General features: G+C 40.8%; 1 protein-coding gene across 3 annotated transcripts in view; it reads right to left on the reverse strand.

Moving 5' to 3' along the window:
• Positions 1 to 6440: 6440 nt before the first annotated feature.
• ST7 (suppression of tumorigenicity 7) overlaps positions 6441 to 24574 on the reverse strand; it is a 153967-nt gene continuing 135833 nt past the window's right edge. For all 3 annotated transcript variants that reach the window (XM_076330401.1, XM_076330393.1, XM_076330383.1), the window contains 4 exons: positions 21762 to 21912; positions 17084 to 17176; positions 13865 to 14004; positions 6441 to 6764 (listed from right to left, as the gene is read on the reverse strand). In XM_076330401.1, the coding sequence (XP_076186516.1) occupies positions 6669 to 6764; positions 13865 to 14004; positions 17084 to 17176; positions 21762 to 21912 (480 nt within the window). In that variant the 3' untranslated portion in view covers positions 6441 to 6668. The remainder of the gene's footprint in view (positions 6765 to 13864; positions 14005 to 17083; positions 17177 to 21761; positions 21913 to 24574) is intronic.

Genomic DNA, 24574 nt, shown 5'->3' on the forward strand with positions numbered 1-24574 from the left:
TGAGAGAAAATCTGGGGCCAGGCCGGGTGAAAGGCTTTACTGGAGGGGTGTTTGTCCATCCCCGGTGGACTGGAGTTTGCAGTGAGGTGGCCACCTGAGGCCACCCCAGCCACCGTTAGCATGCTGTGGCTTCCCATGGGGCAGAAATTGGCCCACGGCAAAAAGCAAAGGAAACTGCAGGAGAAGTATTCAACCACAACACTTTCATAAACTATTAAAGAGTCAAAGCAAATGTCTTAGTTATATATTTGTGAAAACTTGCCTTAAAAGCTTTTAAAAGGTCACTAATATTAACTGCTGAGTTTTTTTGTGATCTGAAGGATCGAGAAGAAGAGATTTGTTTCTCAGCCTAGTGAGAGCTGGGTACAGGAGACTCAACTACCTGAGGATAAGATTTCCTATTTTTCACTTACTGAATAAGCAGAAAAATGTTTGCAGAAAGCTGATGGAGAAGGAAATACCTTGTCTCAGTAATGATCGGGTTTCTAAAGAACCTATCAACCTCTATGTTCTTTTAAATTTAATAAATCTATTAAATGTGTTCGGAATGATACTTTCCATTCAGATGGGGACTTCCAAATGAGATTTTTCACTGAATACTTTCTGCAAAAACTTACGCCTAAGATTAAGGGTGCATTGGCCTCTGATGGAGGCAGTTACAGGTTGTGCCAGGTCCATATGCTGGGCTGGGATCAGCACAAAACAACAAAGCACTGGAAAGACGTGCAGGCTCACGAGGCCCAGAAATCGCAGCCTCACTGGAGAGGAGCTGGGTCAGAGAGGGACCAGCCGTCTCTCCTTGGAGCAGAGACCAGCAAATGAGCCAAGACGAAAGATGGGGCCTGTGCCGGTAAGTCTAATAAGGCTCTGGAAAAGCACCCATGAAGTGCAGAGACAGGCAAGGTAATGAAAAATTAATGTAGGAAAAGGAGGTTGAACGGGTGATAGAACGTATTGTAGATGCAGGTAAAATTTCCATACGAAAATGAAAAAGACTGGAGGAAACTTAGCTGGGTACAAACAGTGCATGAAAAAGCAATATACAAGTAGAATACTGTGGCAATAAAGAGAGTACTCTGGTTATGTTTTTTATTTTATTTAAAAAGAATATTTTAAAAGAGTGGGGTTTTTTTGCATTCAATGGTCTTGAAAGAGCAGTCATTTACATCTGAAAGGCTTTGGAAAAAGTTTGTATCATTAAAATGGGCAAGTCATCTCCAGAAGGCACAGCTGGCATTAAAAGATTAGGAGGATCCAGAAAGGTATTTATTTGGACAATAAGATAATGTTTCAGTTACCGTGCACGGCATTAATGTAACGGTCACGGCTAGAAGTAAGAATAATCACGCTTCTGGGTATAAACCAACTGCTGGTGGGAATAGCCCTGCCAGCGTGTTAGTGTACAGGGTGTGCATTACACACACACGCACATGCAGTGCGTATACAGGTACAGGCATTCAGTTCAGTGGTTATACTGTTGGCCTCGTTACTGCTGGCAATTCTGGCTCTGGGCTGGATAAGGAAAATTTTGCACCTAATTGTATTTAAAGGTGAGCCCCAAGGAGAATTTTTATTAGGATTTCATTGTGAAATTAAATCCGCATGTAGTTCACAGCCTGAGCAATACCACATTTTAAGCCTTAAACTTAAAAGCAGTATAATATTTTTTAATTTGTTTTGTACCAGGTGTTTTGAAAGGTTCAGGGATCTTTTGAGTAGTCTACAAATTCACCATGTAATAATGCAGAAAATATTTCAATGTTCTGGAAAAAAGGAAGCCTCATTCTTACAAGGGAACATGTTCTAGGAAGTTGAATAAAAGGTGATGAAATCAGGTCGCTTCTTAACTCCATCATTTGGTTAATATGTCAGAAAACAAACCCACCCGACTTCTGCAGTCCTAGGTAAAGCGTTTTGGGGTCATTGTATTAAAGGTGGAACTTTTATTCCCCAACCTGCTCCTCCTCCTCCTCCACTGAGGTATGTCTTCTTGCTCTGGCCTTCCCCCGGTCTCAGGGGCCTGTGGTTCCTGAAGGCTGGTCTTACCAGTAAAACCAGGAAGATGGTGGCATTGAGTACCTTGGCCTTTTTGGTGTCCTTTGTCGCCAGATCCCCCGCCCCGTTTAGCGGCGGGCCCACCAAAGGCGCACAGCAGGCTCAATTTTATATTCCACACAAGTGCCATACTAATAAGCTGCAATGCAACCCCCCCGCCAAACCCACTTCACCACAGGAAAACCAGAGTATTTTGCAGCACAAGTGTGTAACAGCTGAGCTCGCCAATTATTTGATTAATTTTTTTGCTGTATTTCTGTATTTTTTTAAAGAAAAGAGCTCACGGTAGGCTGCTTACAGCTGTAAGCATTTCTGCTGCCTTTTCCATGAAGAAAGGACTCCCGGGAGCTTTTGCTATTTCTTAGTGGGAAAAGACGCTCAGAGATGTAAATATTGCTAGGAAAGGCACCTCCTCGACCTTCAGCTCATCAAATAAAGAAAACAAAAGGGAAAAAAAAAAAAAAGAAGAAACAAAGTCAGGCAAGGCAAATGAAATAATCCTGTATTTTGTTCTATGGAATAAATTTATTCATGTATTTAGTCATGAAGAGGAAACAGCTGTCCCTAGGTAGACACTTTAGTGTCAGAATAATGTTAGCTGAGGCAAAAGGTTGTAGAATTAGTATCATTTTTTTAAATATACAGTCCAATTTCCTTGAGGGAGTTCCCTTTACTTTCGCTGCATGAAATCGGAAACTAGCAGTGCTCTGAAATGCTGTTAGCCTGCCAAGCTTTTTGGGATTGCTCCCTCCCCACTATTTTCTTTTTTAACAAACTTAACCCTAAAAAGTGTATTGAGCTTTTTTAGGAGAAATCTCATGAAAAAAGTATAATTTTCTTTTACCTCATGGAAAATGGGGAATGACTTTTAGGAATGGTGGTGTATGTTAGGGCATGTGGGTACTGTAGCTCAAGAGATTGTTGCGTTGCTGCTTTTTTTTCCCCGCAAAACTATCTAAACTCAATTTGTGCATCTCACCCTCACCTCTCACCCCCGTGTAACCTTCTTTGCAGATGTGAATTAGAACCGAAATACCGCATTTCTGGTACTGTGCTGCACAGCTGCTGAAGGGCATCCAGCCTGGATGCCCAAATCACACCTGCAGCCAGCGCTCCCTGCCCGCAGGCTTCGTGCCCGGCCTCTCGCGGGACTCGGCGTATGGTGGCAAAAGGGAAATGAGCATTTTACTGGGGATTAGTGAAGGTCGCGCAGCTTTTGGGCTGGGGAGGGGGAAAAAAGCTCTTAATCCAGTGTGGCAGCACAAAGCGTACCAACGCTTGCTCACCTCGGTGGGTTTTGCCCTATGCTCTTAGGAAGGGCTACAGCCGTCATGTGCAGGTGATGGCCACCTCTGAGGGCAGAGGCGGTTTTGTGGTCACATCTAAGAGCCTGCAGGTTTCTCCTGCCACTTCAAATGACACGAATGAACTTGTATTGCTATCTGAAAGACAGCGGCAGTTCATGGGCTGTAATCACAAACATGGGTTTGTGGGGGTTTTTTTGTCTAACAGCTCATTTGCCTGATTAAACGGATGTGACATCCTAATGTAAGATCTTCTCTTGTGTGAAAGAAGCAAACGTATTTGAATCAAAATATTGACTGCTCCTCCTCCATTGTTCCAGGGGTGCCTCTCTGCTCCCTCGGCAGTGGGAGCCCTGCAGGAAGCCAGGGGCTACCTTGCACGCGCTGCCATAACTAGAGCCGCTGAGGTTTTCAAGCCCTCCGTGCGGTGACGGCCACACCGGGTGTGAAGGGATGTGTGCGGTGTGCGCGAGGGGTGCAGCTTCCTTTGGATGTTCACCTTCTGCAGGCTTCTGCAACATAGGGAAACTCTTGATATATTTTTTCCTCCTTTCTACTGGGGTAAGGACTTCTATGCTTTCCCGCTGAATACTCAGAGTCTGTTTATTTGGCCTTCACACCACATCACAGCAAACAACCAGAGAAAACGACAGCCTTCCCCTAGGTGCAGCACTCACCTCTCGGAGTAGGGCTCTCACTTGGAGCAGCTGCAAATCTAACCGGTGGGAGGGCCAGAAGGTGGCCAGCTTGACTTACCTGACACTCCCGGGGGGGGTGTCTCTCCTTTTTTTGTTCTATGCAGGTTACAGTGTAATGAGATAGCGTGCATCCAAATTGTACTAGGTTGTCTTTAAAGAAAAAAATGGGAACTGTGAACATTTGGAGCTTAAAAACTCCTCCGCCCTCCATAAATCTGCAAACCGAAGATTCGGATGAGTTATTATCTGAACCAGATTTCCAGAAGGCTCATCTCCGCGCTAAGCCGGAGGCTTTCCATCATTATAATCATGGGCTGTGTTTGCCTTTTGATCTAAGCCGTGCTGAACTTCACAGGAAACATGTCAGAGGCAGAAAAGCCTACGGCAACAAACTCTGCCCAATGAAAAAGAAAACCCTTTTGTCTGACTTGCCTAGTCTCCCAGATGCCTAGAATTATAATTAAAGCTAAAGAGATATTTTCTAGATAAAATCCATGGCTCATTACAGCTTATAAGGGAGATGGATACTAGAAATAGTTGAAATAGAGTTGTATATTTTTGAGTTCCTGAAAGTTCCCCATAGTTCAAGGGAAGGACCTGATTCTTCTAGGAGTTAAGCACTCCTTTTTATCAGACTATTACAGATAGTAATTCCCACACAGATCACAATTCACATCATCTCATCTTCTGACAGAAGGCCAAACTAGCACCTTAGTTGCTGATAAACATGGACATTTGTATATAGCTAGATATACACTGATACGCAAACACATTTACGTATTAGCACTGTTACTCACAGAAATTTGTTCTTTTGAAATGTAGGGTACATATAAATGAACTTTGAAAGGTTTTTTGAGGTGGCCGGGAATGAGCGACACAAAACAGCCCAGGACAGCAAGAGCTGGCTGTGCCCGAACCTTCCGATTTTCACCAACCTTAAATAATCCTGACAGCACCGTTGTGAGGCAAATGAACGAATACCATTACCCCTAGTTTTACAGCTAGAGATACACAGGAGCACCTGCTGTAAAGGCGTCCTCTGTGGCTGTTCTAGCAACTCAATGCAAAGCTGAGAACACAAATATTGGCCCATTTCACACTTCCACATGCTGTCCGCTAGCAATCCGCTACCTCTAATCTTATGCCGCATCCCACATTAAATGTAAGTCATGCTAATTTCAACATTACAGTGAATTGTTTTGCAGAAATAATGGCCAGAGATGAAAAACCTCTATGGAAATCCCCAACGGCGACACACCTCACCAGTTTTAGCCTTTAGTCCTTTTACACCAACTGCAATAATGGGAGCGTTGTCTGTGCTCACTCATTTCCTCGTTGATAAACAAACTTATCTGCCGGTGATCACAGTCCCTCGAGCTGCTCAGCATTTCTAGAAGAACAGCAAAGTTGAACTGGCAAAGTGGCATTTTTGATCCATTGCATTGGGTTCATGCTTCCTTATTTGGGAGAGGAGTTGGAAAAAAAAAAAAAAATCCTTGAAACATCTGTAAGGATGCACTGTCAATCCTCGACAGACAGGACTACTTGCTTCAACCTCCAGATCGAATTCTTGATCTCAGAGCTGGCTGCGTGCACTAGCAGAGGTCTCTGTGGGAAGTTTCCATCTACAGTGGCTAAGTTATAAATGAATACTTTTGTCTAAACCTCTCACAGCACAAGGATAAGGTTTCCTGAGGTAAGCACTAATGACAAAACACCAACCTCTCTATTAATTGTGCGTGAACTAACACCAATTTTGCTCGTGAGCTTCTGGTCTCAAGCAACAGTTTATAATCCTGATGTTTAATCTGTGCAGGAAAAAGTACCTTCTTTTTCACACTTGAAAAGTACTAGTAACGCAGTAAAACCTCAGCAAGAAATACAGAAAAGCATGAATGCGATGATCACTCACGACAGGTAAATTTGTCTTCAATTCTCTGCCATTACTTACGCTTTGTTCTGTAGACGGAGAACAAAGCATGGAGCTTCTGGAGGCACTTGAAATAACAGCGGTGTGAACAAAACCTGTAAAGTACGTGGACTTTTTGAAAATTCAAATAAGGACAAAGCTCACCTCTGTGCAGGGATGGGAATGTGCCAATGTGCCATCCAAACTGCCTGGAGAGCCTAAAGCTGCTTTAAGCAAGAGCTTTAGCTGCCTAGAAGCCTCGTCTAGGCTGTCTCCAGCGCTAAGGGCTTCACCCTAATTGAACTCCGTAAGAAAAGGCAGTGATACCATTGCTTAATTGTAAAGTTATTAGTGTTTTTTCATTAACTGAATGGAAAGCCAAGCCCTAGCTGTGGTGAAGCAGATACACCACACATGTTTAAGAACACAAAGTACAATCTGAGCTTTGAAGAAGAAGCCAAAATACAGCAATGCTGCAATACACAAAAGTTTATTTTTAAGTTTTTCTTTTCTGAAGGCAAAATATAATAGAACCTAACATCAATGTACTTTGTACAACAAAACAGTTTTTATATGAGAACAGACAATCCATGAAGAGTTTTTAAGTCTTAGAACTGCTTCCCTTTTTTATCATGCTTTCTTGTGGTCAACAAAAAGTTGGCACAGAAGATGTCATGGCAGTCAGTCAGTGGGCGTGCTCCCTCAGATCCTCGTCAGCTGGTGCCACAGACTGGAGGGCAGGATACTTTCTACTTTTTCCATCACAAAATTTAAAGGGGCAAAGAGGGTGCTGAGAAACTGCAAAGAAATCAGATACACATTCAGATCAAAATCCAGGAGGAGAGAGAGAGAAAAAGCTGTCCAGTAAGACAAGAAACTCTTGCTGTGCTCCTCTGTAAAATCCTCCAGCCTGATAAAAATTACATAATTCACGTATAAAGACTTTCTGCCAAATTTTGAGTCTTGCATATATACAGATTTTTGGATTTTACAGTAAAGACAGAGCCCCATTTTTATGAAGATCAAACTGATGAACTACGAAAGTTTTCACACATCTCACATCCTAGATTCAGGCTCACACTGAAGCCACTAAAAGCTCAAACCAAAACCTACTGAAGGGAAAGAGAGGCTTTTTCATAACGGCAGAATCTGTCAGTCCACCTCTCAGAGACAAAAAGTGTGTCTTTAGATTCAGGTTTAAAATGGTTCTGGATTATCTATAGATCTGCTATATATGCTAAGGCATCACTAACTGGAATTTATCTTAACCTCCTCCCTCTATTACAGAACACAGTCGGCAATGTTGAAAGAGGTTTCAATATGTTAATGTTAGGAGAGGCGTACGTGACAAAAATCATGCGAATAGAGACCATTTGATCACAGGGAAAAAAACACTGCTAGCTACACAGCTCAGAACTCAGGTACTCAAAGCACTCCCAAAATTTTGGGAAATACATATTAACTGTGCTTTACATTAATTGCAATTCAATTGAACACATTAAATACAGCTATGTTGGGGCTCTATACATGTATGAGAGAGTACAGTAACACGCAAAGTCAGGCACCTCGAGACTGTGAACCCTGTGGCTTCTCACCATTTAGGCTGATGCGACTTTGCTAAAAATAAACAGTTCTGTGTGAAACCAACTGGCAAAGAGCTGCAAGAGGTTTGTGTTTCACTTACTGCTCTGCAGTCAGCACAATATGAACTCCACTTACTGCACTGATGTATATATTGTCTGCTCGGTAGGTCAGTATTAAAGCAAATCTGGTGCTGTATGTGTTCTCTTTTTGCCCAAAAGAACTCTCTCTCCTGACAAAAGAGAGCATCAGACTTTATATATAAACACACTTACATCCCTTTTCATGTTCTGAATTTGTCCCATATATCTTTAGGCACTTAAAGGATGCAGATGTGGGGGTCTGGTCCCTCTGTAGTCACTGAAGAGAACTAAGCACTTCCATAGAGTAATTCTACCCACCCCAGGACCAGAACTGCCCTCTGAAATTGTCTCCTCCCTCTCTATCCCCAGCCGCAGAGGGAGCTGGGGTGGTCAGGCTTTGTCTTCTCCCAGAAAGCAAGGAGGACTGCGGCACAGTGTGGGGTGCTGGCCTAACCCAGCCACACTCCTGAACGGCTAGCACAGCTCCTGACATAGTTCTGGCCCGTACCAGTTAGTCTCTTCTCAACAAAGCCCAGGAAGAGTTTGGCGATAGCACAGGGCAGGGACAGTTGCCAGCAGGCAGCAAGGATGGGGCCACCCTGCCTTTGAAGGGAGGAGAGGTTAGAGGCACAGACGGGAACTGTGATGTGTCACTTGCCTTTGGAGCCACAGAACAAACAGTATTTTATTACTTAATACAGATATGACCTTGGTCTCTAACTTAGGCTCCTAAGTATCTAAAGTTAAGTGTGAAAAATGCAATTTCAAAAATTGTTACAGGTCTGTGTGCTGCTTAAACACAGCTATATATGGCAAATGTATTTAAATCGTTTCAAAATTTCAATATCCAACAGCCAGAGATTATAACCATTTCATGGTATCAAGCAAGAAAATATCTGCAAACAGTTTCACTATTTACCAAAATGGGCTCTGTGCAGAGTATTTTTAACTGTAAAAATGCATGATGTTTATGATGCTTATGCATTTTAAAGGCAATAGTGAGCATTCAAATTCTTTTTTTCCTCTTGGACGTGTTTGCATACAATACAGACACTTCATCATGGACAACTTGTGCATCATGGGAAAACCAGGTAACCAGGTAACACCATCATGAGATTTTGCCATGGGCACAGGCCAAAGAAAAAACTTCTTCAAACTGAAGCTGAACAGAGTATTTCAGTTGTAGCGCTGAAGGTCAAGCTGTATAACATGAATCGCAGCTGAATTAATGTAACACTGACTTACCTAACCTTAAGAGTTTGCTATTACTATTTCAAGTGGTTTAGCCCAAGTAGAAGCATTCCCTCTGTCTAAGCTGTGAACTGTTTAAATAAATATATCCCTTTAATTCTGCCAAATGCAAAAGGCTCACTAGAGGATATTTTCTGCTCTTTGAGTAGCACTTGATCTATGTGGTAAGCTTGCACCATCACATCTACTTGGATAAAACTCAGCTTCGTAACCAGTGCAAATTACATACTTGTTAAATCAATGAAACAAGAATGATTTTCCTGACAGTAAGTTTTATTGCAGTTCATAGGAATTTTGTTGCTGAAGTAGTCAATTGTATCCTGTAACAAACTCAGCAAAGTATCTGTAGCTTAAAACAAGCCAAGTTTTTCTCCACCTGGAAAATTACTTGGTCTACAAAATACATTTACATTCATGGATACTAAAGCTTGGCTTCACTGAAGTCCAGGCAAAACCTTTGCTGACAGCAAGTGGTTCAGGATGCCACCTACTCTCTTGTACAGGTCCCTGTAAACAACATCTGTGCTGGGGCTATCTGGCCCTTGGAAAACTCCCGGTGCTCCTGTCCTCAGACACCGCTGGCAGATGCCTATCCAGCTTGCTTGCCACATGGCAGCACCCAGGAGGGCTTAGTCTGCATGATACTTTTTTTTTTATTTATGTTTTTTGCCTTTCCTTTTGACATTGACTGTTTTTTTCCACATGGAACAGAAAAAACAGCACCAGTAGTAGAGCAAGAATTCAGGGTGGCAGAACTGGTGATGGGAGACCTGTAAAAAATTTGCTATTACTATTTTTTATTTTAAAAGAAAACTATCAACCTGGCTATTTCAAAGGTGGCAGAAAGCAGCTTTCTGGGAGCACCTTCTGAATAGCACCATTTGATTTAAACAGATATGCAAAAGTATCTTTTTAAGCTTTTCCACTGCGTGGCTGGTGTTTGCATGGAGGAACTGACTATTTATTGCTCAGTCCCTGTGATGTCATCTACATGTTCCCTACCTCACCGCCTGTAGAGGTCCAAGCAGATGAAATATCTCCCTGGGCAAAACTACTTGCTGAACTGAGGTCTCATCCATCATACAGGAAATTTTGAAACAGACCATGTCAGTGATCTCAGGCAAAGGAGTCAAATCAGAGAAAAACTAGTCTTTCTGAAGTTTCACTCATTGTAAAAATTTAACCAGGGACTACACCTTTAGACACGACTGTTGACTCGAATTAAATAGTGTCTCCCTTGTTAATACAACTCTCAATTTTATTTAAGATACATTTTTATTGCTACCATGTTATGAAAGGATCTGCATTTACACTTTTTTAACAATTTCCCAGATAGTTATATTTCTCCATGACAAGAAAGAAATTTAATAATACCTACACCGTGCTGACAATTTTATCCAAGCCATGCAATCAGAAATTTGTTCTGATTGTATTCGTATCTTAAGTGACCTCCAAAAGCCTTTTGTTAGAAAGCCTAGCAAAAATTAAAACCACAAGCTATGAACATGCTTCTGAACCAAGTGAAAATGCTAAGATCTACTGTCATTTTAAAGTTACTTATATTCAGTCTGACAAAACAATTAAAGAACTGGATTCTTCCAATTTCATTATGGGAAGAGTCAAGCTTACTTCCAGGTACAACATTACAGAATTGGCTGGATGCAGTTGGGAATATCTAAACCTGCTGCTGAACTGGCAGGCAGCGTTCAGAGCAGGTCCTGGCTCTAAAACATGGGTGCACTGACGTTGAACTGCCCAGAAGAGTAAAGGAGCTTTAAAATATCTTTGACTTCTGCATCCAGCAGGGGAACGCAGGTTGCCCTGTCTGCAGGGACTGTCACAGTGGCACAGGCCACCTTTGGCAGTCTCACATGTGGAGAAGGTCCTCAGCACTCAAGGGCTTTTCCTGCCTTGAAGAACCCAGTGTCTGGGTAAATGGGCTATGGAAAAGGTGCAAGAAGATGCTACCTGGACGACACGTCAAAGCCAGCTCCCAACATCCAATCATGCTAACCTGTTCAGTTTTTGTGAAATAAGGTAAATACCAACTTGCAGTAACATAAGCCTGGGCCATGATGGCGATATTACATCTGTGCAATGCTTTTGGGATGGGCAGGCATAAGAGAAGGAATAATTTTGACCTATTAAAATTAAAGCATACGTGCACAGTTTCACGATGTTATATACCACATCACAATGAGTACCAATCATACGGGAGCAGGTAATTCAATGCACATAACCACAGCAACAGTCAGCACATTCATCTTTTAGCTATTCATGAAACGATCTTCCCTAAAACTGAAAGGGAAGAGCCAGGGCTGGCCAACTTCTTCTATTCTGTTCTGATACAGCTGCATTTCAAAAAGATGTCTGCCATGATTTTCTTCAATCTCATACACCTGGGCTACCTTTCCCCAAGGAGACAACAAAATGAGCCTTCTGAATCGAAGCCTTTCTACGAGCTACTAAATGAACGTCACAGGCTTAAATTATGCCCTTCCCATGTACAACAAAAATTCAGCTGCTGCATGTGGTGCTTTATGAAGATTAAGACATAGCTAAAACAAGTCACAATACATGTTAACTGATGTACTAACTGCCTCCATACAGGTTCAGAGATCTTGAGTAATCTTGTCAACTTTATGCATGTAATGCAGCCCACATTTCAATTCTATTTGTTTGTGCTTATTTACTAACTAGGAGCTTTACCTGTTCCGATATGCAGAACCTAATAACCACATGCAGAGTCTTGGGGTATCTATTCTATTAACACCAATGGCAGCTGCACTTACACATCAAGGAAATAGATCCTTCTGGACTGACTCTACTCCCCAGATGGCTTTGGAACCTGCAGGCTCCAAACCATGGAGAAACAATTACTAACACACCACCAGTGTAACTTCTGGTCTCTCCGATTTCATTCAGCAACCAAAGCCGGGTGATTTAAGCCCATGCAAACATGCTACCAATTTTCTCCAATTCCAGTAGCTCACTGCCTGTAGCACCAAGTACAAAATCTCATCATGCTGCCAGCTTAAGATATTGTCCTGGTTTCGGCAGGGATAGAGTTAATTTCCTTCCTAGTAGCTAGTACAGTGCTGTGTTTTGGATTTAGGATGAGAATAATGTTGATAACACACAGATGTTTCAGTTGTTGCTAACTAGTGCTTACACCAGTCAAGGACTTTTCAGCTTCCCAGGCTCTACTGACTGAGAAGGCTGGAGGTGCACAAGAAGCTGGGAGGGGGCACAGCCAGGACAGCTGACCCAAACTGGCCAAAGGGACATTCCATACCATGTGACGTCATGCTCAGCATATAAAGCTGGGGGAAGAAGAAGGAAGGGGGGGATGTTCGGAGTTATGGTGTTTGTCTTCCCAAGTAACCGTTGCGCGTGATGGAGCCCTGCTTTCCTGGAGATGGCTGAACACCTGCCTGCCCATGGGAAGGAGTGAATGAATTCCTTGTTCTGCTTTGCTTGCATGCGCGGCTTTTGCTTTGCCTACTAAACTGCCTTTATCTCAACCCACGAGTTTTCTCACTTTTACCCTTCCAATTCTCTCCCCCATCCCACTGGGGTGGAGTGAGTGAGTGGCTGTGTGGTGCTTAGTTGCCAGCTGAGGTTAAACCACAACAGCTATATTCTTTGTTCAGGATACAAGGCTGACAAGCACAGGAACAAGGCTAACGGGGACAGATTTGGGGTCATTAATTGTGACAGTATCAGAAAACTGCAGATTACATTGAAAGAGCCCCCAAACAAGAGTCATGCATTTCAACGACTTAAGGAAAAAAAAACAAAAAAAGCTTTATAAAGAAGTTCAAGATCATATGCCCGAGTTACACACTTACTGTCCACCAGATACCTACATATACATTCAAGAAACAAGAGAAAGTAATAATATTTCAGGTATGTTTCAGCACTTTTTGCTGATAGAACTGGCATGTTTTGCTACAGCTAATCTTATTTTCTGTCTTCTAAAGCTAATGAAATAAAATTCTTGACGCAAGAACTGTTGCTGTACCACACCTCTATCACTCACAAGCCTGGGTGGTAGAAGACCTGGTTCACCTGCAAAGGGAGTCTCTCACCATTTGCAAAGGAGTTTGAGAAAGTACTTACAATCTGAAATTTGCCAAAGCCTTTCAGCCTTGCCTCCTTCACCCCATCCCCTATGCCCCCCAAATCAAAAGCACCAAAGACATTAAACACAAGGCCAGGAGGCTATTTTGGAAACACAAGACCTACAAGAGATACAAATATATTTGGGAAAATATATTACAATTATATATTATTTTTATTATCCTAGAACATTCCTATAAGTGGATTTTTCATATCCTAGCACACTGGAGCAGTGATGTTCTTGGTTTTTCAAAGAAAAAAATGTGTTTTAGCATAATTCATGGCCCTTCCCCCTCATACTCCAACATTCATTAATCCTTGGTGGATTAAAAAAAGCAGATTAGCAGAGACTTCCCTGGATGTAGTTAAGAAAAGTTATGAGGGAAATATTGAGACTACTTCCTTCATGGCAGTTTGGGGAAAGAATGCAGAAATTTGCCCTGGTTAACAGTACACTCCATTTCTGCTCATACTAAGAGTTTCTATTGCACTGGAAAGCATGGCACAGTCATTATGACTCTGCACAAAATAGAGGGGTTCTGCAAACCATTATTAGTTTATTTTATTGGATTATATATGCAAACACAGATATTCCCTTCTCCCACCAAGCCTTTTTTGGCAAAACCACAAGAAATCTAGCCTAACAAAAAAGCCACATAAACCAGAGAAGTCAGACAGTAGTGTGTTTTACTGATGAGCTCCCTTAACAGTTGTTCAAATGTCCCCCTGCTCAGACATCTCTTGATGTTTTATTTACACTGATGAATATGCAGCTATTTAATATCCAGCAATATTTAGCTCAGCTCTTCCTGCCTCTGTGTCTTTATTAACCAGAAGAGAGCAGCAGCAGAGAATACTCACAGCTTTTGCGAAGACCCCCATAAGCTCTGGGAACTGATGTGTCAGGAGGGCTAGCATGGCTGTGAAAGAACATAGTCCAGCAGTGAAGAGGATGAAGAAGGGAAGCTCTTTCTTCGGGTAAACTGAAACTTCATGAAATGCTGTAGAAAAAAAGATGGGAAGGGGAATGCATTATTCGTTAAAAAAAAAAAAAAACCAACACAACCCAAAACCCAACCAAAACCAAACCAACATTTTAATGTGGTTTAAACAGCCAGAGACACCCAAAGATGCTTTTGAAGGAAGAAACACATAGAAGGTCTGAAACGTATAAGGCCAACATTGTTGTTGTGTCAGTCATCTCACGGCCAAATAATTCTCATCTAAAGATCATATTTCTGTCTTACTCTGGTCCTATGTACATGCTACTTTTGCTTTCCTTGTGTCAGCACTAACTATAATACAGCTGTGCAACAACTAACCCCAGAAAACTAACTTACAAATAAAACATCCTTTTTTTTGTTCTTTCCCACACAGGTCATTGACTAGCCATGTGGCTGCATATTTGCTAACGCTATTACACAGAGGGTGCAGAAACATGCACCCAGCAGCAGCAGTGAGACCAACCTTGCAGAAGCATGGTTGTAGACTGGTTTAAGCAGGTTGTAAAACTACAGCCTTTGTAACAGTAAATTCTGAGGGTTTAATCTGCAGAACCAAGATAAGAGAAGTTATCCTAAAAGTAGGACATATAAACACATAATTTAAATTCAGATTTTCAGGATTCTGTGTATACTTATAACAATACAACAACTTTTTAAAGTGTTAAGACCTGAAATTTAAATTAATAGTGAATTTTTAAGGTGTTCGTTAGTATACACTAAAAGGAACACAGAAATTTCCTCGACTCTGGTATGAAAAATTGCTCCCTGGGCTTTGGAGAAAGCAGCACTGAGAAAGCTAAAAGGGTCAGAAGAGGATAATGAGTATTTTACTGCAAGAATATATCCCTTAAACTTTTATCGTGGCTCAGATTCAAGGTGAAAATTTGACTGGGTTGGCAAAAGGTCTGGTGAACTCTTATCTGTTTGCTTCACTCATTCAGTGAATGCAAACTTTGAAACATTTCTTCTCATACAGGACCAACCTTAAGGCTTCCCATATACTCAAATCCTATGACTATTTATATAAACAAAACATTACTCTTCCATTTTGCCTACTTTCTTTGCTTCAGTGACCAGCTCTCATCTCATCATACTTGCAGATGACATAAGCACAGGGTAATCCAGCAACGTGGCAGGATAATATCCTTGACTGCATTCATTCACAGTGGAGTGGTTTCCAAAACCAACAGCAGGAATTCATAAGAAATTAAATTAAAATATTATAAACTAAAAATATGTATGATTTTTGGGTCTGCTAATTCATTCAATTTAAAAAGAAAAACACAGATAAATTGCAACTTCTCTTTGATTTAAATTAAATTTAGAGATCAGGAAATACCAGATCATGAACTAACTCTAAGATTTCTTGTGCTCAGTTTTTTGCACTTGCTTTTGACATAGGCTCAAACTTGTTGTTCCAATCTGTTATCCAGTCATGGCAAAAGTTTTGTGATTGATATTTTTAATTCGGATAGCCTATCAGATCTTAGTGTTCTGATACAATTCCAGCTGACTGTCCTTTAAAACACATGCAATTAAAGGGTGTGGACAGGTATGCAAAACCCCTTTAACACACCTGTGTCTGTCATGGTATATTAAACCCTTCCCTACTCAAACTCAAGAGAATTTGCAGTGAAAGGCATTTCCCATAACTGCCAGAGCAGAACACGACTGTCTGCATATGCTGTTAAAGAGTCCCTCGCTTCTAACATTTGACAAGAACGATTAGTTTTGCATCTAAAAAGAGAACGCTGAGCTATTCTGCATGACTTTGTCATTCCTAAATCTCCTGACACTCCACCCTCCCCAGCTCAGCATCCCTCTGAGTAAAGCAAGCAGAGCACTCTAAGAGGTGTTGTTATAATTAGGGTGATTATAATGGGGTGGGGAGATATTGTCAGTTGCCAAGGATTTCTGTGTAATATCAGTGAGAATGTACTGTGAAGGAGAGACTCGCAATGAGTGGATTTTCGCTGTATTATCCTCACCTAATGTTTACTCACATAGTCTTATAAAAGGTGGCAACACATTTTTCAGCCCAAACCAGAGAGGTTCTGAATGAAAGACTACAAAGAGTGCAAATGCCCTCAAAACCAGCCTTCACAGCAGAAGCAGGATACGTTTCACTTTTTCCAGAACAGATTTCTCTTTATTCCTTCTTCAGGATAGAGAAGGTGAGAGAAGAATCTCCTTCCTTGGATCAACTTGTATTTGCCTCCTCTGCCCTGACCCTGCAAATGCCTCTGCACTTGTGTGCGTTCCATTTGTGTTCACACAAAGTCCTACTGACTTCAGTGAGAAAACGTGGGAATGAAGCATAACTGTTTGCAAGATTGGCTGCTTCGGCTCTTCCTCTGCATTCTTGTGCTTCACTGCATGCGCTGCAGGAAGTCCCATTAGCTTGGACTGTAACGCTTCCAAAGGGCTGGGTCTGTCTTTATATCCGTATCTTGCAGGGCACTGGGAACACTGTTGGCGCTTTGCTAATACATGCCATAAACATACATAATAAATGACTGAGGTAGTTTCACACCAATCTCTTCATAACAGCACACACACCATTACACGAAGAAAACTCTTTCTTGCTATTTAAGACTGCTTTTCAGAAAACGTCAGCGTAACCTGTCAGAATAACAGCTGTGTTTACGATCCAGCCGTCCTTAAGCAGGTTTGATCTTGCCTTGGAATTTAAGTAGCTAGTGTGTCTACAAAAGACTATCAAGGCTGTGCCATTGTGCTTTTGATTTGATGGGATGTTACCCTAGATGAAAGATCAGACATATTTTCCAGTGTCTTGGCAAGAGAGAATAGCAAGGTCTAACTGATTTATATCTCTTCAGTAATCTCTCTCCCTGTCCCTACACTGTCAACAGCAATAAAGATAGCTAATCTTTATGAACTATGGCTAGGAGCTGCTGCTTAAACCACCAAGGGAGCTCCAGAGACTTACTGTCAACCCAATTATTCTAATCCAGTGTATTCCATTTAAAAGGCATCATCAATGGAGAGCAGTGCTGCAAGACTCAAGTAAACGATTCTTTGATGTCAATGATAAGAAGAGAAAAGTTGAACGTACATGGTAGTAGTTCTCTGTCTGCAGTTTCTGTACAAATAGGGTAAGGATAGAAAAGATGTCCTTTTTCCAGTGGATAGGGGATCATTCTGAAAGCTGAAAAGAAAAGAAAACAACACGGTGCACAAGTTATTGTGAGTGTGGCAGTCACTGGACATACTTAACTATGTTTACAATTTTGAAAAACAAACATAGAAAAAACGTAACATTTATATTTGGTTGCAAGCAGCATATAAACTCTTTAATGAAATGCCAAAGTATAAATCTACACTTAGTTTTTAATCCTGCACTTATGTTTATTTTTATTCTTGAGTGTCAAGTGAGACCACATTACAAGTACATACATAAATGTGTGCATGATCAGAGCCCATTGTACTTACAATTCCATAGCCAAATCTACACATTTTGTCTTACGCTTTTAGGCTGCAGAATTTTAAAATTTCAGGGGAAAGAAGTGTATCTGATATAACAGGTATAGCCTACGAAAATGACCAGCCAAGCTTGTGAATTCAGGCCAATACTCGCAATCTCTGTGCATCAAGCATATAGAAGTTTTGCATGGAAAAAAGTACACTACTTTTTTCCCATCACACTCCAGCAAACCAGGTAACACTGATGACTCAAGCTCAGAGAACCAGTTTTCCAACACAGTCATATTTTCATTTTATATTTGGCAATCAAAGATTAATACTGAATTATTAAAACCAGGTTCCTCACATGCATTCTTTTTAAATGTAGCAGATCAAGTCAGGTTTCCAATATAAATCTTCAGGTCATGGATTAAATAATACTTAATCTTATGCATTTTTAAATTGAAAATAATAACAGAGAGGGAGGGAAATGGATTACTAAATCTGGACAGTAATGACATCATAGGCCATCTGAGCGTGGTTTATGGAAACATCAGAATACTTGACTGAATTATAGCTTTGCAATCAAGGCATCCTTTTCCATTATCCTATATATTATTCTCACTGTTAAAACGTCATCAGTGTGTTATTCTCACTACTCCTACGAACATCAGTCACTGAAGCAATATTTTCCTCAACAGATGTCCTAGAAGCACTGTATATTTTAGATGTTAGGTACAGCTCACCACCACACAGTAACACTCCATTATCTCTCGCTCACAAGGCAACCGAGGAATTGGTTTAAAATATACAATACCCCAATATTTTGAGCTGTGCACACTGCATTTGAAATAATGTTAGCTGTATTTTTTGTGCAATTATAGGAGTGTATTTATTCTTGATTACTATGTTTAATGCAATAGTAAAGAAGGCAGAAATCCTCAAAGATTGTAAACCAACCTGGGCTGTAACGCTCTTCCAATATTAAAATCCCCCTCCCCATAGCACCCCAAAAAGCCAAGTACAAATACAATATGATCTTCACATGCAACAAACTTGAGTGTCTGTACAAAAACATATGTGGAAGGATGTTCAACGCTCATTACTCCAAAATCACTAACACAAGTATTTCCTTCCAATTTGGCTTAATATTTAAACAGACAATCAAGCCTCTTCTGCCTTACCCTATATCACAGTAGTATTAAGATTCTAATAAAAATAAAAAGGGATGGTAAAGATGTTGCTTTTACAAAACAAGTGAAAAATGACTGAATAGATTTTGCTGAATTTAAACAGTCATCTTTGACATGAGACCAAATATGGAATATTTACAGCAAAACAGTTTATTTAGCAATGTTATCAGCCACGGAAGAAAGTGCTCTGGTTCACCTGTATCAGTTTGTGTTTATGTAGGTACTTCTCTGCCTTACTCTTACAGTATTATCTGATCCTATTTTACATTAATCAATTCAGGTAGCACCGAGGTAGTTTGCCATTCAACTATGTGCTCGTCATAAAAGCTATCGTAGTATTTGAGAACCCCTAGGTTTTTCTTCTTCATGCAAAAATAGGAAACATGACACAAGTTTAGAAACTGACTGTGATGAACAAGCACCTCAGACTCTTTTGAAATTTGGTTACACTTGAAACTACAGACCTTCTGTACAGAGCACCTGGACCAAACCCAGAGCAACATTTCACGTGGTGTCACTTGGGCTTTTTTAGTTGTACTATGAATAAAACTGTACTATGACTGATGGAATGAAGACAGAGCAGGAAACAACCAACATTCCAGTTCAATGATGATCATCATTTTTATAACCTCACTTTTCTCAATCGTTGAATGCAATTTGGGAAAAACACTGTGAGAATTTCAGAGTTTAAAATATCACTAAGACATTTCTGCATAAATTTTGTTAGAGGCTGTTTTAACTAGGAGTGACCTTATTCTCCTCAGAAGCATTCAAAATGTACCCCCCAAGTAACTGACTTAATGTACTTAATTCTGCCCAATTCCCACAAGGTCAGAACTGAATAGTGTATATATGTGGGCTTTAAATTCCTACATACAAGCTACTGAAGTGAGACTTGTAGTTATTTAAGCACAGTGACAGAACAGTACACTTCAAAGACATGGCAAGTACATAAATACCTAGAAAGAAAGCGAGGGCAACTGACCATGTACTGTATGTAGACTGTTGGTTAGAACTAGTATTTAATTAAATTTAATTTCTCTGTCATATTTCCACTGGTTTTAACTTACAGCTGCGCAGAGATGCCAAGGAAACCTTTTGCAAGTAAAGGACATGAGTGACATAAATAGTTCACTACATCAGTAAAGAATATTACCCAGACTAGGATATGGATGAAAAGATATGATTATTGGACTAGATACTGGTGAAACCATTAAAACCCATGGGAGTTGTTATGCGTGAGCAAAATCTGAACAAAATTCTCGAGGATTGGTGCACTGTTCATCTCTCTCTGAAATCACTGAGCAAAATGAATTATGGATTTTTCTTTAGAGGTTACACAACAATGATCATTTACATCTTTACAGGCTACTATACAAATACTAGCTAATAAAGTACATACTCAGATTGCTGTGGACGTAATAAGGAGAGGAATCGGTTAATGTAGTTGGATGGGAATGCCCTACGCTGCTTTCAGGCACGGATGACTAGATTCCTTACATGGCAGGAGGACTGCAGGGCAGCCAGCCTCTTGTGCCAAAAGCTGGTCCTTGTAAACAGCCCCTTAGGGACTCCCCAGCCCGACAAAGCAAAAGAAGATCTATTCAGGATTCCCTGCAAAATACTGTTCCATAATGATGGGATAATGAGCCTTGGGCTAAAGGACTTCCACAAGCATCTAGAAGAGAAGAAACACTACATAAAAGCAAACCACTGAAAATAAGCCACCGGGAAGGAAGCTATGACAGAGAAAATAACATACTGGGAGAAATTACAGGAAAAGAGCAAGCAGGTAGGACAGAGAACAATGCAGCAGAGCAAACCCCAGGTGGCAATTGTATGGATTACTGAGCAAGGTGTTCTGTACGCCTAGAAATAAAGCCATTGCTTCCTCAGGGAGCCTAAATTGCAAATTAGGCAAGTTCAGGCCATTTAATACGGTAACTGAGACAGTAAGTCACTTTTACAATGGAGGTATTAAGTGCATTTCTGTAGGAATTATCATGGTGACAAACTGTATCTTTTATAACAAACCTAAATGAGAACAGCAAATGGAGGAAGGGAAAAAAAATTGTGGTATACTAACATATGGAGAGGCTAAAAGAGAACAGAAGAAAGCAGAGCAGAAAAGGGGAACCAGATTACAGAAAGAAAAATCTGCATTAGAAAAGTCCACTGAGGCTGATTCTAAACGGCACTTTTTAATTCTCTGGAACCTGAAAAGAGCACATCTCAAAGACAGGATAAGATAATTTAGGTTAGAATGTTCATATATGACTCCAACCTCATACTCAAAGCAGGGTAATTTTCAAAGGTAGGTCTGGTTGCTCAAGGCCATGTCCAGTTGAGCACTGAGTATCTCCGGGGACGGAGATCCCACAACCTACCAGCAACCTGTTCCAGTGCATCACCACTCTCATTCTAAAAATATCTTCCTTATGTCTAAATGAAATTTCTCTTGCTGCAGCTTGCGTCTATTGCCTCTCGTCTTTCCGCTGTGCCCTTCTGAGAAGACTTTGACTCTGTCTTCCATATTATCTCTCTACTGGGTAGAGGAAGACAGCAACTGGATCCCTCCTTCACCTACCAGAAGTCTTTTCCAGGTTGAATAAAACCAGCTCACTCAGCGTCTTTCCCTACTTCATGTGTTCCAGCCCCCTATACATCCTAGTGGTCCTCCACTGGATTCACTCCAGTTTGTCCATTAAATATTAATGAATAGTATAAAACAAAACAGTATTTTACGTTGGTGGTGGTAGTATTTTTCTGCTTATAAGGCACTTTCATAATTTCCCAGTATCAAAGCATTCAAATAATGACAAAGAAATCTCTACAAGTCTGGAATGAGGAATGTAAAATATTAATTCCCTTATCCATGAGTAAGGAAATATGTCACAAAGAAGATGGGAAATTTTGTTCAGTGTCACACAGAAAACACAATCCAAGACATCGGAACCCTTTTTCCTCATTAAATGAAGTTTGTATTTTCAGTTTTAATTTAAAATATTTCAATGCTGGTCAGGATATAACTGACTTCCAAAATTCCCACATACCATGCTTCACAAAAAGCTATTATTTTCTCATGACATTCAATAAAAATATTTTATTAGCTCCTTTGTGAGAAAGAGAATTACTTACTGCCTTCCCATGTACAGTGCAAGAGATTCAATGCCCCCTCTACTCTTTTCCAGTGTTGAAGATGAAAGAAAGCATATGCTATTGCTTCACTGTCCCCTCTCTTCAGAATATGTTCAGGGGGCAGAATTAAGCTTTTCATTTCTAGTAGATACTGCAATAAAAAAGCAGAGCACAATTATTTCAGAGGTAATAAAAACCACAAAAAGCTGCCTGCAATTCTACAATGCACACTGAAAGGTCTATTTCCCTAAAGTACTTTCCCTCATAAGTGTTTCATCAAATGTGTAACATCACCAACTGCACTTGAAGATAATTATTGAATTATTCCCAAAGACTTAAGATATGCTGACAGATGGTTAATGTTCTGCTCTTCAGCTGTAGTAGCGGGACTACAGAGACATTTCAAAATGAGATGTCTCTCTTATCAAAGGAGACGGAAAAAGGGCTCAAAGCAGAAAAGAGAATCTAATTACAAGAGCTTTTTAATTAAAAGTGTTTCTAATAAAATGAAGAAGACATTAAGCAGTTTGATGCACATAGTCTTTCTATAAGGAAACACGCAGTACTCAGTTTGCGCACAGGTTGCTTTACTGCATTGCCATCAACTGGTTACTAGGGCTATGAATATGCAAGGCTGGCAGCTACCTAAGTAGCTACCAACAAGTTACAAAGTAAAAAAGCTACAAAATGTATCAAATACCTGATTTCCAGAAAAAAGTATTAGATGTTTAAGCTTGTTAATTGAAATACTTACTGAAAATGGTATGAAAATGAAAAGCACCACTCACTAAACCCACAAGCAATTCTCCCCGTTACTGGATCCCCCATAACAGAAGCAGATGAAACACGCAGAGGGTTCGTGCCACAGAAGAAGAATAAATTCTTCATCTAAATAAAGTCCTGGACATTATTCAAGCAGGTGATTTTTCCTCCTTCCCCAGCCCATGAACTAGACCACTACCAGTTCAGCAGACATTATCTCATCACTGATGTTACTACATTCCCGTTAGTGGAGGGGAAAGATACATCCCTCGTTGGCATGCTTTACAGGGAAAGGAATGACAGACAGAAATCACAGGCTGCCGAATACTCCTGTTTGTCAGTTCTCCCCCGAGAAGTGTAACATTTCCCAGCTGTGCGCTGACTGTTCTTCAATAGCATGAGGAAACTCGCTCTCTTCCAGGATGCCCAAAAGCAAATGTTCTCTCCACCAGACTATTTAAGTTAACACAAGAGGCAGCAGGTGAGTCAGGCAGTAGACTGTCAGGCCCCAACACAAGGTTCGGAAAGGAAAGTTACAGTTAATCATCGACAGAAAGAGAGTGAGCACGCAGCCTCTCCACTTCAGAGGCCTCTGTGCCTACGCACTGGTCTCTGCTTTGGTCTGGAAGGAGGAGCACTGCAGGACCTAGGGACTGACAACAACCCAGTGCAGGCACCCAAGAGAAGGCAACTTGACACCAGAGGTGAAACAGAGGCGTGGGTGGTGTTAACCTTCCACAGCTCCTGTTAAACACAGGAGACTCCAGGGCATGCTTGAGCACCCGCTCGGCGTGTGAGCTGGTGCAGAAAAGAGCAGAAAAGAGGGCAAAAGAAATAAATGAGAATTGAAAATCAGCCTTGGGGAAAGGAAGAGGAAAGGCCAGAGGGAAATGAGCACGAATAGCATGATGTCACGGAGGGCATTCTAGAGATAGTCACCCCTTCGCCTGAAGGAGCCTGGAAGGAGCTAGCAAACAGGCAAAAGATTTGAACAGACCGTGATCAAAGCAGAGAACTGTCAACCCTGGGAAATAGATAAATTTTTCAAAGAGGAAAGAGAAATCACGCATGTTTCTGATGCAGGTAACAGTATTAAAGGAGGAGAAACTGAATTAGCAGTGGGAGTAATATGTGTGACACTTGGATGTTCTCTAAAGCCTTTCAGAAAAATTTGAGAGCTGCAGAGCAGGTGGATTAATGGAGGAAGCTGCAATTTAGTAGGCAGGACAGGGGATTAAGAGTGACAGAGAGAACAAAATAAAGAGCTCACAAGAGGGAGGGAGCTGCCAGGCTTACAGAGATACAGCAAATGTTCTTATTCACTGCCCTAATGAATGTGCCACCCTTTTAAAAACACACATTATACCTGTTGAGCAGAATGGAATACAGCTGCAAGAGCTGCAGATTTCTATCTGTTTTATTAATTTAGAACATAACTCTTACTTTCTCATTTACTTTTGCAAAAAGATATGGAAATAAGTTCCCAATATTTAAATATTTCAATCAAAGGAAAAAAAACAACCCCAAAGCCATGTCACTATTTGTAGAAAAAGAATAACCAGGAAGGAATGTCCTATTTCAAGGAGCGTTGAGATGAAAACATGTTATTTTGATTCTTATGTATTGCTTGTTATCAGCAATTAAAAAACAAATCAACTGGAAATACCAGATGGAAGGATATATCTTGACACTTGCAAATCATTCTTAGTCCTCACTCAGTTGACTTTTCAGCCTGCATTTTTCTCAGTTTCAGAAAGAAAAACCAATTTTTAAAAGTTCCTCATCAAAAATGTGAAACACTCCTCCCTCATCACTCTATCGCAGCTCCTTTCCCAAACAAAAAGTCCATAATCTGGTTTGGTGATATTCAAGAAGACCCACACATAAAAGTTGGTGGATGGCTCAAGTCTCCTTTGGGCCTTATAATAGTTTTTGTTTCATGCACAAAGGTCAGCCACACCTTTTGGGCATACAAGCTGTTAATGAATTTATTCTGGAGGCATTTCTAGCAGGAATGCTAATTGTACACATCCCCAGAGAGAGCTCATCTG

Source organism: Aptenodytes patagonicus, chromosome 1 (genome assembly GCF_965638725.1).
Source record: "Aptenodytes patagonicus chromosome 1, bAptPat1.pri.cur, whole genome shotgun sequence".
In the NCBI taxonomy this organism is placed as follows: domain Eukaryota; kingdom Metazoa; phylum Chordata; class Aves; order Sphenisciformes; family Spheniscidae; genus Aptenodytes; species Aptenodytes patagonicus.